The sequence below is a fragment of the Pseudorca crassidens genome, chromosome 6 (genome assembly GCF_039906515.1).
Source record: "Pseudorca crassidens isolate mPseCra1 chromosome 6, mPseCra1.hap1, whole genome shotgun sequence".
Taxonomy (NCBI): domain Eukaryota; kingdom Metazoa; phylum Chordata; class Mammalia; order Artiodactyla; family Delphinidae; genus Pseudorca; species Pseudorca crassidens.
Window position 1 is genome coordinate 61219828 of NC_090301.1, and position 15496 is coordinate 61235323.

Sequence of the window (15496 nt, forward strand, 5' to 3'; positions counted from 1 at the left end):
TCTTTCTTTTTTTCTTCTTTTGGCTGTGTGGCTTGCGGGATTTTAGTTCCCCAGCCAGGGATTGAACCTGGGTCATGGCAGTGAAAGCGCCAAGTCCTAACCACTGGACCACCAGGGAATTCCCTACATTTTGCTTTAGAACTAACAGAAATCTCTTTTATTTATAAGTTCTCAGGAAAAGCTTAAATTATCAAAGCTGTGTTGATATTGAATAAAATATCATGTGTTTGCATCTGGAATTATAAAGCTATCATTGATATTTTTTTTTCCTTAAATATCAAGAGTGTACATTTTGGAACCACATTTTTCTGCTAACCCCTGCCATGTATTAGCTGTTGACCTTGGACAAGTTACTTAACCTTTCTGTGCAGTAGTGCCCTCATCTGTAAAATAGAGGTAGTAGCAGGGCCTACTTCAAAGGGTTGGTTAAGAACCAAATGAGATAATACAGGTGAGTGCTTAATGTATAGCAGGTGCAATAAGCTTTAAATAGTAATAGTATTGTCTGTGGTGGTTTTTTTTAAAGGATTTCTTTTTTGATTGGGAAATAAATTTTTATTTATAAAAGGCAAAGGCTGTAAAATTTCACCATGGATGAAAGCCAGTTTATAAATATAATTATTTTTAATCGTATATCAATATTATAAAACTTGATTAACTGTAACTCCCAAAATAAAAGTATATTTTTCCAAGGGAAGTAATTCCTGCTGAATAGATACGGGATTTCATAAAGCTCTTAGTAATACAGTAGTCGGTAAGGTCTTTATCACAGTGCTATAATTGGTCATTGAACCTGAATATTCGGCTATAAATGTTAAGCTTTGTGAACACCAGAGCGTTAAGATGGGTGATAGTCATGCAGTTAGAGAAGGAAAAGAAGTATGGAATGGAATTCAAAATTAGCAGAAGAGTAGCTGAAAAAGAAGTAGCTGGGAGTAGAATAAGAGCTAACTTTGTTGTGGACGAAACCTTTTTGTGGGTGTTTTCATGTGCCTGAGTGTTTTTTTCCCCACCCTTAAGGTTCAAAGATCACCCAACGTTAAATGAAAGATATTTATTACTCCATCTGCTTGGTAGAGGTGGCTTTAGTGAAGTGTATAAGGTAATGTACATTTTTTTCCTGTTCTTCATACTAATATGACAAAGATATAGGAATATGTGGTTAAGAAGTACATGTCTTTTTATTGATTTTATGATTTTTTGACTGTTTTTATGTCCTCTCATTACAAAAAAGAGTCTGTGGTGGCTTACACTGTCTTATCTCAAGAGTCTAAAAACTATCCTTGTGCCTTTGCAGTCCCTCTGATATTTGGTACCTGGTTATCACTAGCCAGTCTGATACAAGTAATAACAACCATTAGAATCAAGATAGGCAGGTAGCCATTTAATATAGTACATTTATGGAAAGGTTGTATCTCTTAATTTAAACATGTGTCACAAGTCTTACATGTCCTGAATTTACCCTAATTTCTACCTATTTTAAGGCCAGTGTTTCTCAAATGTGTATTTATAAATGTAGAAATATTTACTCATATGTTTAATGCTTTATACCTTACTTTTTTTCCACTTTATGTTATCTTTCTGCCCAACCTTTAAATATTGAAGTTCCTATGGTCTCATCATTCTTGTGCTCCTTTCAAATATATCCCCCTCCCATTCACTAAGTTATCACCTATTTGATTTCAGATACAGATGTATAGATACATAGCTATCTACCCCACACTCTCCTTCTGAGCCCCGTACCTGCTGGTTTATATGACTTAATCTGTTCACCTCATGTGGATGCTTCATAAGCACTGCAAACTCACATCTGAAATAGAAGTTATCTCTTCTCCCAACGCGCCCCCCCGCTTTTTAACACTGCTCCCTACTTTAATACACAGCACTGCCATTTACCTGCCCAGTCCCTCAAGTGAAAAACATAAAAGCCATCCTTCAATTCACCTTGCCCTTAACTCCCTTCCCCCAACATAACCAGTCCCTGGTATCTGTCATTATTAATGTCATTAAGCTCTCCTAAATCCAGCAATGACCCTTCTCCCTCTCTCTTAGCGCAGGGCCTCATTGTCTCTTGTTGCATTGCCTAGCTGATCACCTTTTTTCTGGGCATTGAGTTTCTCCAGTTCATTTGTGTATGCTGCAGCTAGAGTGGCCTTGTAAAATGCAGTCTGATCATCTCACTCCCCTGCTTATAAGCCCCAGTGGCTTCCCATTTGCTCTTAGCATAAAGTCACATGAAGGTCATAGCTTCACCTTAAACTTCAATTCCTATAGAAGGCTTCCCTGTTAGTCTGCCTTTGATTAGCTCCTTGGAACACTTGGTGCTTCATTATGTATTGGTATAGTCAGCGATTAAGACCTTGGGTTCTGAAGCCAGACAGGCTGGGTTTGAATCCTGGCTAATTCTGACTGCTGTATAAACTTGGGCTTATTGCTTACCATCCTCTGCCTGTCTTCACCTGGGAAAGCTAATAGTACCTACATCATAGGATCATTATAGTGATTAAATGAACTATCACAGGAAAATCACAAAGAACTTCGTTGCTGAGAAATGTAAGCTCATTAGATTATTAGAAATCCTCTCTGTTCAACGAGACAACCTGTATCCAGTTCTGACTCTGGGGCAAATTATGGGATTTGGATTCAGAGAACTTCATTTCTGATCTCGGTTCAACCATGAACTATTTTTTGTTTTGTTAACTTGGATGAGCATTAAGTGTCACCCATCAAGAGTGATCTGTGAGCTCTCTTCCAATTCCTATTTCTCTGATTCTAATGGTAGTTCATCCTCAGGCACTTAATGGTTGAGTAGTCTTAGGCCACAAGGTAGAAAAGAAGGTCATAATGTTGCTCACTGTGGACCTAAAAATCACCAAAAGTATAGTTAGCTAGCACTAGCTCCGCCGAGAAGTTGCCCGGCTTCTGAGCCTACTGATAGCTTTCATGACAGTCTTCTGCCACTGCCCAATAGTATTTCCATTGTTTTTAGCCCCACAGATAGGGTCTAAAAGGGACTTTTCTTTTGGAAGAAAAGGCTTCTGTAGAAATTAGAAAATGCAGATTGTGGGTCCCTAATGACTTGAACCCTCATTACTGATTTAAATACTAATGACAGCCCCTCCGACCCCTTCAAGTCCTTTCATTGTTGCCAGGTCGCTTGGTAAACAAAGTAGCTGACTGTAAGTCAAAAAATTGACTCTTCTCTATACCAAGGTGGAAAGCATTGAATCAGTTGCTCAGTGATTACCATCTTAGCTTTATGGGAAGGTATACTTTACTCTCCTAATCTTGGGAGAAAGATATGTCATATACAGTTATTATAATCATTATACATGGATGATAACTTTATTAGTACTTAGAATTTTATTTTCTATTTTTTTACTGATTGCCTTTGAGTTTTATAAAAGCTTTTTTGCTTTCTCTCACATGAACTTCTTTTATTCTTTTCTATTTCTTAAAACTTAACTTTTAATAATATAATGAGCTAATGTTTATTGGATATTTATTATGAATCATATATTATTCTGAACACTTTATACGTTTCACCCCATTTAGTCAACAACCCAAACTTCATGAGACTGAGGCTATTAGAGAGGGTATTAAGCACAAAGTCATGCAGCTAATAAGTTCATCTGACTCCAAAGTGAATATTCTTAATTACTGCATCCTATATTATTTCTGATCTCATGCTTTTATAATTTCGTGACAAGCAGTTTACCCCTACTGCTTATTTTAAGGTTAAATTGATAGAGGCAGTGGGAACTAGGAACCTTCTTCCTAATAAATATGTAAGCTTTTAGTGTTTTAAGGGAGCGCTTTTGTGTAAAAGTCACAGTTGAACCTAAATTATTAATTCCTCTTTAATGATATTCATTGTTTTTAAAAAACATTTATAAGTCACCTGAAGCCTTAAAATATTGATCATTCTTTATTTAAGAAATAGTCTGGTCATTTGAACAAACAAGTATAAAACCTTTTTTGAGCCCAGATTAAGGAAATATTACTGATAGAGTTAGGTATGATAATTACATATGGTTAATGGTTATGGTTATGTTTAAACAGTTTCATAATAAAAGTTTAGAATTTTTTTAAAACAGTTGGGAAATTGTTAGGAACTTGTTAATTTTCAAATAAGGGGGGGGGGAGGTGGAGTTGCTAGGAAAGGATACAGGAACCCACCAAAAAAGTATTACAGCCACCTGTTTTCCTGGCCACTTACTGCTACTACCAGTATAGAGAAGAACGTCTATATTAAAAAAACAGATAGCTTCGGACTTCCCTGGTGGTGCAGTGGTTAAGAATACACCTGCCAGTGCAAGGGACACGTGTTTGATCCCTGGTCCGGGAAGATACCACGTGCCGCGGAGCAACTAAGCCCATGCACCACAACTACTAAGCCCATGCACCACAACTACTGAAGCCCGTGTGCCACAACGTCTGAGCCCGTGTGCTACAACTACTGAAGTCCTCGCATCTAGAGCCCGTGCTCTGCAACAACAGAAGCCCGCGCACCGCAACAAAGAGTAGACCCCACTTGCCGCAACTAGAGAAGGGCCGTGCACAGCAACAAAGACCCAACGCAGCCAAAAAAAAAAAAAAAAAAACCCAGAGAGCTTTATTGTTTTATCTTGATTCAATATATTGGCACTTATAAAACTTGAACGTGAAAATTCACATTAAGGTTTTCTCTGATTTAGCACCATGGAATTTGTATCTTGTTTCTGATAATAAATGTGCCACTGAACTATATACAACCTTAGCAGAGATGACTACCAAAAATCGTAATGTGTATTCTCATTCCATATTATTGCAAAAATTATCACTCAAAAAAAAAAATCTCTTCACTATTCAGTTGGTCTTTGGTCCAAACTCTTCTATTCCTTGAATCGTAGGCTTTTGACCTTTATGAACAAAGATATGCTGCTGTGAAGATCCATCAGCTTAATAAAAGTTGGAGGGATGAGAAGAAGGAAAACTACCACAAGTAAATATTAATTCTTTATGGTTTTTATCAATTTTGAAAATATATTTAATTGTCATGGAGAATAAATATATTCTCTTTCTCGTAGACATGCCTGCAGAGAGTATAGAATACACAAAGAACTGGATCACCCCAGAATAGTTAAACTCTATGATTATTTCTCCTTGGATACAGATACGTAAGTGAATATAAAAGGATTTATTTTTTAAGAAAAGACATGTTGGCTTTTGCTTCCCCTATTCCATAGTGATAATATAAATACTCTTCATTTGTCCATTGTGATTCTGAATTATTGGATAATATTTTATGTCTGATTTTTTTCTCTTCTCCATTGTAGGTTTTGTACAGTGTTAGAATACTGTGAAGGCAATGACTTGGATTTCTATCTGAAGCAACATAAATTAATGTCAGAGAAAGAAGCTAGGTCTATTGTAATGCAGATTGTAAATGCACTAAGATATCTCAATGAAATCAAACCCCCTATTATACATTATGATCTTAAACCAGGTAATTAATAAAATTTTTGTCTAAATAATTTAAGCTTTAAAGAGTGTAATTTTTAAAAGTCTTACTTGCTAAGTTATCCGAAAATATGCTTTTTGGTTTAGTTTTTAAAAGTCAGTGGAATACTAGTGGTAGTAGCTGAAGTGTTTTTAAAATTTATATCACTGCATTTTAAAACTATATTTTAAATGTATATCTTAATTGATTAAAAATTTTACATATGTATTTTAAGTGTATTATTTCCCAAAAGTCCAGCTTTAGTAGTAAAGATAATGTTTTTCATTTATGTTTCATTAAAAGAACTTTATACTTTGTTCTTAGGGAACATCCTTCTGGTAGATGGAACAGCATGCGGAGAAATTAAAATTACTGATTTTGGTCTGTCCAAGATTATGGATGATGACAGCTATGGTGTAGATGGAATGGATCTAACTTCCCAAGGGGCAGGCACTTACTGGTAAGTGTATTATTAAAAACACCAAAATTACCTAGATTAGTGCCCAGTCTTTTTAATGAGAGTTTATTTTCGCATACCTTTGAGATTACTGTGGTGTGATGAGAGTACTGATATGAAGTCTCTGAGTTGAGAGACTACTATCATCAGTCCTGTTTTCTCACCTGGTCTTAACTGTAACTATCAGCAAACCGGAGGAAGAAAAACTTGGCATCAGCAAGTGACTACCAGCTAGTTCCCTACCAGCCAGAAACTCCTAACATGGAGAATTTGTGAATCTTGTTCTATAATGTTGGAGTGATGTTTATCGTGAGTAATGATACTTAATATAATATCTTAGCTATTAAAAGCAATAACTAATAAGCATTAAGCCCTCTCTGTAGAGGTTTTGTGGTTACAGTTTTTGTTTAAGATGGATGTTTTGTCGATAATGAATGAAAGAGAAATTTGGTACAGTCTTGGTCTTTGGCCTTAACGCTCAAAACTCTTTTTAATAACTTCATACATACAGATATAAATCTAGATAGAACCATAGATTCACTGATACGAGTCTAAATGAATGTCATTCCCTTCAGAGTTACCTACGTGTTGACAAAAATTACTTCAGTGTGAATTTTCAAACTTAGTATCAAATTTGCCAAAGTGGAGAACATAGACTATAAAATTTCAAAACTAATTTAGTTTTCAGAATAAATTAGTTTAGCAAAAAAGAGTGAAATCTTAAATGGAAGGGAGATAACTACTCAGCTTCACTGAGCAGGATGGTGACTACAAACATAAATGTGACTTTGGAGTCTTCAGAACAATCTTCACATAGCCTGGGCAATAATAACCAATTCTATAAAATGCCACAGGTTGGTATGGAGTTTACTTTTCAGAGTAAGGATTAGTCATGTTCCATGTATTCATTTAAAGCCAGTTTAGAGTTTCAAATTATGCTTGTGGCATTTTTTAGGAATATAAGATAATGTATCAATTTTCTTTCAATATATATTCTTTAAAAGTCTATCATTCAAACTAGTAACTCCTTAAAAGTCAGTACCCTCAGTCAGTAGTCTTTACACTTCTTTCTTTTAGCAACAAGGCTCCTTTTTTCACCACAAAATCTTAGAATCCTAATAAAACCAACAAAAATAAGGCTTCTTGGTAGAACCCTGTATTCTGTGGCAGACAGCTTGAAAACCATGTTCTAAATAATAGATCATCCTTCCTCTGCAGAGACTCCCACCATACTGTTTCCCTCTCACTCTGGCTTCCCTAGTGCAGGGCAGGGCAAGGAAATTTCCCCCTGACAGATGGGCATGAGACAGGGAAGCTTATGTTTTAGGGTGCTGTGCAGGAAGACGATACAGTCATGGCATTTCCATGTTAGGAACCTGGAATTATATACTTCTTGTGGAAACAGCTTTCCCCAAAATGGTTAGTTTTTTATTCATATACAGACTTTTAGAATATAGGTATGTAGTGCTTTTACACATCATCCCCAGAAGCTTAAATTATTTGTCAGTATCGCTTAGAAGAAAACGAGTTTTGTTTCTCCCTTCCTCTTGGGTCTCAAATGCAAGCATCCACTAAATCCTGCTGTCGTTTTCCCCGAGTAGCTTTGGTATCTATTCCTACACTTCCTCTCCTTGCTTATATACCCTTTTACCTTGAGAGACGGTATAGCACAGTGTTTGTTTAAAAGAGTCATTCTTGTTTCAGTTACACACACATAAACCTGCAGAAAATATACGCTTTTATTCATAAAACAAATCTGGCTTTTTATTTGATTTGGAGGGTAGGAAAGGATTTACATCACAAATAAGTTATTGGTCATCTGTGAATGTTCTGCTGAAATTTAAACGATTTTAGCATAGTGAGTATAAAACTAAAAAGAGTAGCTTCCCATTTAGCTGTATTATTCCTTTTCAGGACTTTGTAGTTTATCTAAATTTTTGAAGTGTGAGATGCTTGCAATCCTGATGGAGCTTTTTATCAATACTTATAACCTAAGGTTAAAAGTAAAAATTTATTTTTACTTATATGTATTTTTACCTTTTAAATAAATTTTACAATCTATTTTTACCTTTTCTTTATCTAAAATTATAAATTTATAAATAAAAATAGTATTTTTGAATGCTCCATATATTTCTGATGCTTCTACTGTTTGAAACTGTACAATGAATTAACGCTGTAATGGAGGTAACATCTGCCTGGAGGGAAGCAGAGAAGGCTTGTGAAAGTTGGGTGGGTCTTGAAGAAGAAAGGGTGGTCACTGTGTGAACTGAAGTAGTTAAGGAAGGCATAAGAGGTTGTCATATTCAGAAGCATTGCGGGGAAGCACAGTGTAGGGAACCAAGTGAATCGGCTTTGCCTAACCAGTTTGAGGGGCTGGGGGTCAGGAGAAGAGATTTTGGAAATTTAAGTTGCTGCTAGATAAGGACAGGTCTCGTGTTACAAGCAGGAGATACGCGGTCTTGCCTGGGCAGTGAGTGAGGTTGAGGTTCTTTAAACAAAAGAACTGGCTGATCAGATGTGTATTTTAGGAAGAGAACTTCCTACAGTTTGAAGATTGGTGAAGGGGGGATAGGAGAGGATTTCTTCTGTTAGTAGATACTTAGAACATTGTAATTTCTAATGATTGATAATTTATCATTTCTGTAGATCATACACTACAGAAATGTATATAAGTTGACCCTTGAACAGTGCAGGGGCACCGGTCCTCTGCACAGTCAAAAATCTGAGTATAGCTTGCAGTTGCCCTTCATATACGTGGTTCCTCCACATGCCCGAAATTCAACCAGTCAGTCAGGGACTGTGTAGTGCTGCAGTATTTACTATAGAAAAAAATCCTCATATAAGTGGACCCGTGCAGTTTGAACCCGTGTTGGAAAAGGGTCAACTGTATATTACACACTTTAACCACAAAGTTGTTTGTTTTGGCTCTAAAGTCAAATGATACAGGGATACAAATGCCTTAAAAGTTAGGACTTTAATCAGTGAAACTCACCTAAGGTTTTTGTATGGATAAAATGAGTGTAAGATTTTACATTTAGAAGGTTTTAAATTATAAATTGTTAATATCCTTTCCTTTTTTTCTCCCCCCAAAACCTAGGTATTTACCTCCTGAGTGTTTTGTAGTTGGAAAGGAACCACCGAAGATTTCCAACAAGGTTGATGTGTGGTCAGTCGGAGTCATCTTCTTTCAGTGTCTTTATGGTAGAAAAGTAAGTTGAAGTAGTAACAGATTCAGCTGTATGGAGATAAGTTGAATTTTCCCCTTTTAAAGTTTCATTAACTTGAAGTCAATTTAGTCAAGAATTCCAAGAATGCAGACCTGGTTGAGGCAACAACAAAAAAACCCAAAATAACTGTTTATTTGGGGTTAGGAGCAGACTGGGAAGCAGAAATACATGAAAGCACTTGAATTGTGTTCCGCTGGATTACAAAAGCGGAGGAGGGTGCTTATAGGCAAAAAACTGCAAGCTTACACAAATTGTCAAGAATTAGGATTGGAGCTGGCAAGAAGTAAGGGTGCTTGTTAAGCAAAGATTGGGGTTTGAAATGATGACATAGTTGGGGAACTTTGAAAGTACAAGGTTGCAGCTGGCAATTGCTAGCAGATAGATACGGTTTTGAAAACATCTAGTGGTTTCCTTTAGTTTGATACAGTTCAGAAAGTTCAGGTTTTCTCTGATGCAGGAATGTGTCTGAAACCACATCCACAATGGCCACCCAGCTCCATTTTGGATGCCTGAACCATAGTTACTCCATTTGATTTTTTAAATGATCTTAAATATATTATCACTTCCTAAAATTTCCGTGGATCAGAATTATTTTAATGTCACAACAGCTTCTTTGGCCTGCTCTTTGCCTTTTTTTCTTTTAAGAAGAAGAAGTAACTAATCTGTTAACAGTGCTAACGTTTTTCTATTGCTAGGAATAAAGGAGTCAAAACTGTTCATGATCCTCCATTCTCTCCACTTCCTCACCTCCTCTACCCCATTCCCACCCCACACACACAGTTTGGCCTGAGCATGTTTCCTCCTGTGCTTCCTCAGGGACATTCCATCAAACTTAGTACTAATTTTTCCCAAACCTCTCTTTACATTGAAGTCAGAACTGTAAGCTACCATAGATATCCTTATCCCATTCAGTCCCTCCATCAGTGTGAAAAGAGAGATTCAGGGACTTGTCTGGGAACTCACTGCATGTTAGGACCAAACCCAGAGCTGATTCATTTAAGTTAGTGTGTCATACTCAAGGTATTTCACTCTTTGGACTTTTCACGGATGTTTCCACTACTTCTCCATCTCTTCTCTAATTAAACTTAAATTTTTAAACATTCAGAATAAAATTTAAAATTTTTTTGTTTTTATTTTTATCTTAATTAATTACTTATATGGCAATGGTATTATTTTCTGTTGCTTATTCACAATGTTTTGGCTATGCTAAGGATTGATCAGATGCTCTTCCTCAGCCTGCTATCAGTTATAACCTTGTTTCTATGAGAATGCATCCCAGCTTGCAAGTAACTGAGAGTAAGATTTTTTTAGAACACAAATCATTTGTATCTTGGGGATTCTCTGATAATATCTGTTTAAATATTTTGTGAGATAAATTTCTCAACATTGTATTTTTTTTTTTTAAAGCCATTTGGTCACAATCAATCTCAACAAGACATTCTTCAAGAAAATACAATATTAAAAGCCACAGATGTCCAGTTCCCTGTAAAACCGGTTGTAAGCAGTGAAGCAAAGGTACTAAGTTTATGAAAATAAGCTTTGTGAAGTAAAGATTGCAGCCACAGGAAAAGCTGTCCAGTAGGGGCTGGTGATTTGCTCTGGAGAAGAGTTGCTTTAGGCCTTTGGTTGTGATAGTTTTTAAGGACCCAAATATGGTCTGTGATTCTTTTAAGAAGCCAGGCAAAGGAGAACATAATCTACGATTACATTTACATAAAGTTTAAAACAAGCAGAACTCAATTATGGTGTTTAAAAGTCAGGATAGCTGTTACCCCAGTAGATTGGGGGCAGAGCCAGTGCCTGAAAGTGGGCATGAAGAGTCTTAGGAGTTCTGATAAAGTTCTTTTTCTTGATCTGTTTGCCAGTTACATAGATATATTCACTTTGTGCTGTACACTCTATGCTCAATAGGAAGAAAACACTAGGGCAAAAATGGCATCATACCCTTTGGCCAAACTAAATTGACAGTAAAGTGGAATGAGGGTGAAAGGAGTGTTTTACAGAAGAGAAATTCCAGAAAAAGAAGACTCCAGAATTTTGTAGGGAGAAATGCAGTATTCCACATTCAACACAGTTACAGGCATACCTCAGAGATATTGTGGGTTCGGTTCTGTACCACTGCAAATAAGGCAAATATTGCAATAAAGAAGTCACACATAGTTTTTGGTTTCCCGGTGCATATAAAAGTTATGTTTACATTATAATGTAGTCTGTTAAGTGTGCAATAGCATGATGTCTTAAAAAAATAATGTACATACCTTAATTAAAAATACTTGCTTGCTAAAAACTGTTAACCATCCTCTGAGCCTTCAGCCAGTAGTCTCTTTGCTTGTGAAGGGTCTTGCCTTGCTGTTGACAGCTGCTGACTGAGCAGGGTGGTGGCTGCTGAGGCAATTTCTTGGTCTCTTCCTTTCATGAACCATTTCTCTGTAGTATGCAGTGCTGTTTGAATGAAAGAAGTTCTGCTGTGGGTAAAAAGCTTTCAAAATTGGAGTCAGTCCTCTTAAACCCTGCCACTGCTTTATGAACTAACTTTATGTAATATTCTAAATCCTTTGTTGTCATTTCAGCAATTAAGTTTGCAGTCTTACATGGGTGCAGTTCATGACCTCCCCCAAACAGTTACAACAGTAGCAGAAATCACTGATCGCCATAACAAATATAATGGAAAGTTTGAAATATTGCTAGAATTACCAGATGTGACACAGAGACACAAAGTGAGGTGTTGGAAAAATGGTGCTGATAGATTTGCTCAATGTGGGGTTGCCACAAACGTTCAATTTGTAAAAAAACAAAAAACGCAGTATTTGCAAAGTACAGTAGAACAAGGTGAGCCTGTGTTGGAAGTCCTAGCCAGAAGAGTTAGGCAAGAAAAAGAAGTAAAAGGCATACAAATCAGAAAGGAAGAAGTAAAACTGTCACTATTTGCAGATAACATCATTTTATATATAAAAACCCTTAAGACACCACCAAAAAAGTTAGAACTAATCAACAAATTCAGTAAAGTTGTGGGATATGAAATCAATGCAACAAATTTTTATGTATTTCTATATACTAATAATAAAAGAGCAGAAAGAGAAATTAAGAACACAATCCCAGGGACTCCCCTGGCAGTCCAGTGGTTAGGACTTGGCACTTTCACTGCTGGGGCCCAGGTTCGATCCCTGGTTGGGGTGCAGCCAAAGAGAAAACAAAACAATCCCATTTACAGTCGCATCAGAAAGAATAAAACTATAAGACATTGATGAAAGAAATTGAAGAAGGCACAAGTAAATGGAAAGATATTCCATGTTCATGGATTGGAAGAATTAATGTTAAAATGTCCATACTACTAAAAGCAATCTACAGATTCAGTGCAATCCCTATCAAAATTCCAACAGTATTTTTCACAGAAATAGAGCAAACAGTCCTAAAATTCATATGGAAACACGAAAGACCCAAATAGTCAAAGCCATCTTGAGAACAAAGCTGAAGGCCTCATGCTCCATGATTTCAAACTACATTTCAAAGCTATAGTATTCAAAACAAACAGTACGGTATGCCATGGAACAACTAAGCCTGTGTGCCACAACTACTGAGCCTGTGCTCTAGAGCCCACGAGCCATAACTACTGAAGCCTGCATGCCTAAAGCCTGTGCTCCACAACAAGAGAAGCCACCACAATGAGAAGACCGCACACCACAACGAAGAGTAGCCCCTGCTCGCCACAACTAGAGAAAGCCTGCATGCAGCAACAAAGACCCAACACAACCAAAAATAAATAAAATTGATTCTTTAAAAAAAAAAAAAACATATGGTATTGGCATAAAAATACACAGATCAATGGAACATAATTGAGAGCCCTGAATAAACCCACACATGTATGGTCAATTTATGACAAAGAAGCCAAGAATATACAATGGGGAAAGGGTGGTCTCTTCAATAAATGGTGTTGGGAAAACTAGACAGACACATAAACAAGAATGAAACTGGACCACTATCTTATGCCATACACAAAAAGTAACTCAAAATGGATGACAGTCTTGAACTTAAGACTAGAAATCATAAAAGTCCTAAAAGAAAACATAGGCGGTAAGCTCCTTGACATAGGTCTTGGTGAGGAATTTTTGTATTTGACAAGAAAAGCAAAGGCAACAAAGTAAAAGTAAACAAGTGGGACTGCATCAAATGAAAAATCTGCACAGCAAAGGAAGCCATGAACAAAATGAAAAGACAACTTACCAAATAGGAAGAATATTTGGAAATCATACCTGATAAGGGATTAATATCCAAAATATATAAAGAAATCAAACAGTCCGATTAAAAACAGAGGATCTGTATAGGTTTTTTTTTTTCCAAGGAGGACCTACATATGGCCAACAGGTGCATGAAAAGATGCTCAACATCACTCATAATCAGGGAAATCCAAATCAAAACCACAGTGAGAGATCACCTCGTACCTGTAGAATAGCTGTTATCAAACAGACAAGAAATGAGTGTTGGCAAGGATGTGGAGACAAGGGAACCTGTGTGCACTGTTGGTGGGATTGTGAATTGGTGCAGCCAATACGGAAAACAATGTGGAGGTTCGTTGGAAAATTAAAAATAGAACTACCATATGATCAGCAGTTCTCCTTTTGAGTATCTGAAGAAAACAGAAACATTAACTCAAAATGATATGTGCATCCCCATGATCATTGCAGCATTATTTACAGTACCCGAGACATGGAAGCAACCTTAGGTGTCCAGCGTGGGATGAATGAATAAAGAAAATGTGGTGTGTGTGTCTATATACATATATAAAATGGAATACTGTTCAGACATTAAACAAAAGGAAATCTTGCCATTATATGTCATGTCTTGTCGTTATATGTCATATATAAGATTCTACATATGCCATTATATGTAGAATCTTAAAAAACAACAAACAGAAAAAAAACCAAGCTCACAGATACAGAGAAGAGAGGTGGGTGGGTGAGGGGTGGGCGAAATGGGTGAAGGGGGCCAAAAGGTACAAACTTCCAGTTATATAAGTCATGGGGATGTAGTGTACAGCCTGGGGATTATAGTTAATAATACTACATTGCATATTTGAAAGTTGCAAAGTTGCTAAGAGTAGATCTTAAAAGTTCTCATCACAAGAAAAACAATTTTATAACTACGTATGGTGACAGATGTTAACTAGACAATCATGGTGATCTTTTCACAATACAAATGTTGAATCATTATGTTGTATATCTGAAACTAATATGTCAATTTTTTTTTAATTACCATATGATCCAGCATTTCTACTTCTAGGTAGATACCAAAAAAAGTGGAAGCAAGGACTCAGATATTTATATACCAACATTCATAGCAGCATTATTCACAATAGTTAAAAGGTAGAAACAATCCAAATGTCAACCAAGAGATAAATGGGTAAACAAAATGTAGTATGTACATGCAGTGGAATATTATTCAGCCTTAAAAAGGAATGAGGCCCGTGAGCCATGGCCTCTGAGCCTGCCCATCCGGAGCCTGTGCTCCGCAACGGGAGAGGCCACAACTGTGAGAGGCCCACATACTGCAAAAAAAAAAAAAAAAAAGGAATGAAATTCTGATGCATGCTACAACATGGATGACTCAAACATCATGCTAAGTGAAAGACACAGAAGGACAAATAAATATTGTATGATTCCACTCATATAAGGTACCTAGAATAGCCAGATCATAAAGGAACACAAGTGGTTACCAAGGGCTGGAGGAAGGAGCAATGGGGAGATACTGTTCAATGGGTGCAGAATTTCAGTTTTAGATGATGAAAAAGTTCTGCAGATGTATAGTGGTGATGTTGTATAGCAATGTGAATGTACTTAATGTCACTGAATTGTACACTCAAGGGTTAAAATGCTAATTTTTATGTTATGTATATTTTAATCTCAATAAAAATTAAGGAAAAAAAATGCAGCTTTCCAGCAATAAGTTTAAATGGTAGTAATAGTATTTAGATTGTAAAGTGAACTACTAGGGGGCTGTGAGTTGATAGTTGAATTTGGAGTGATAATTTTACTGCTACAATTTTTTTTTAATTTATTTTACTTATTTATTTTTGGCTGCGTTGGGTCTTTGTTGCTGCACGTGGGCTTTCTCTAGTTGTGGCAGATGGGGGCTACTCTTCATTGTGGAGCACGGGCTCTAGAGCGCAGGCTCAGTAGTTGTGGCTCTCAGGCTCTAGAGCTCAGGCTCAGTAGTTGTGGCGCATGGGCTTAGTTGCTCCGCGGAATGTGGGATCTTCCCAGACCAGGGCTCGAACCCGTGTCCCCTGCATTGGCAGGCAGATTCTTAACCACTGCACCACCAGGGAAGCCCTAT

At 36.8% G+C, this 15496-nt stretch overlaps 1 protein-coding gene and 1 non-coding gene across 4 annotated transcripts in view; one reads left to right on the forward strand and one right to left on the reverse strand.

Annotated features, from left to right (window-relative positions):
- The window catches only part of TLK1 (tousled like kinase 1), a 150669-nt gene that overhangs the window by 134596 nt on the left and 577 nt on the right, over positions 1–15496 (forward strand). For 2 of the 3 annotated variants that reach the window (XM_067741565.1, XM_067741567.1), the window contains exons 14-20: positions 1021–1102; positions 4893–4984; positions 5070–5159; positions 5319–5488; positions 5807–5942; positions 9037–9148; positions 10574–10681. In XM_067741565.1, the coding sequence (XP_067597666.1) occupies positions 1021–1102; positions 4893–4984; positions 5070–5159; positions 5319–5488; positions 5807–5942; positions 9037–9148; positions 10574–10681 (790 nt within the window). The remainder of the gene's footprint in view (positions 1–1020; positions 1103–4892; positions 4985–5069; positions 5160–5318; positions 5489–5806; positions 5943–9036; positions 9149–10573; positions 10682–15496) is intronic. The other variant, XM_067741566.1, reaches the window with a different exon arrangement.
- TRNAE-UUC (transfer RNA glutamic acid (anticodon UUC)) lies at positions 47–118 on the reverse strand. Its single transcript has one exon. It is a non-coding gene; the product is annotated as a tRNA-Glu (tRNA).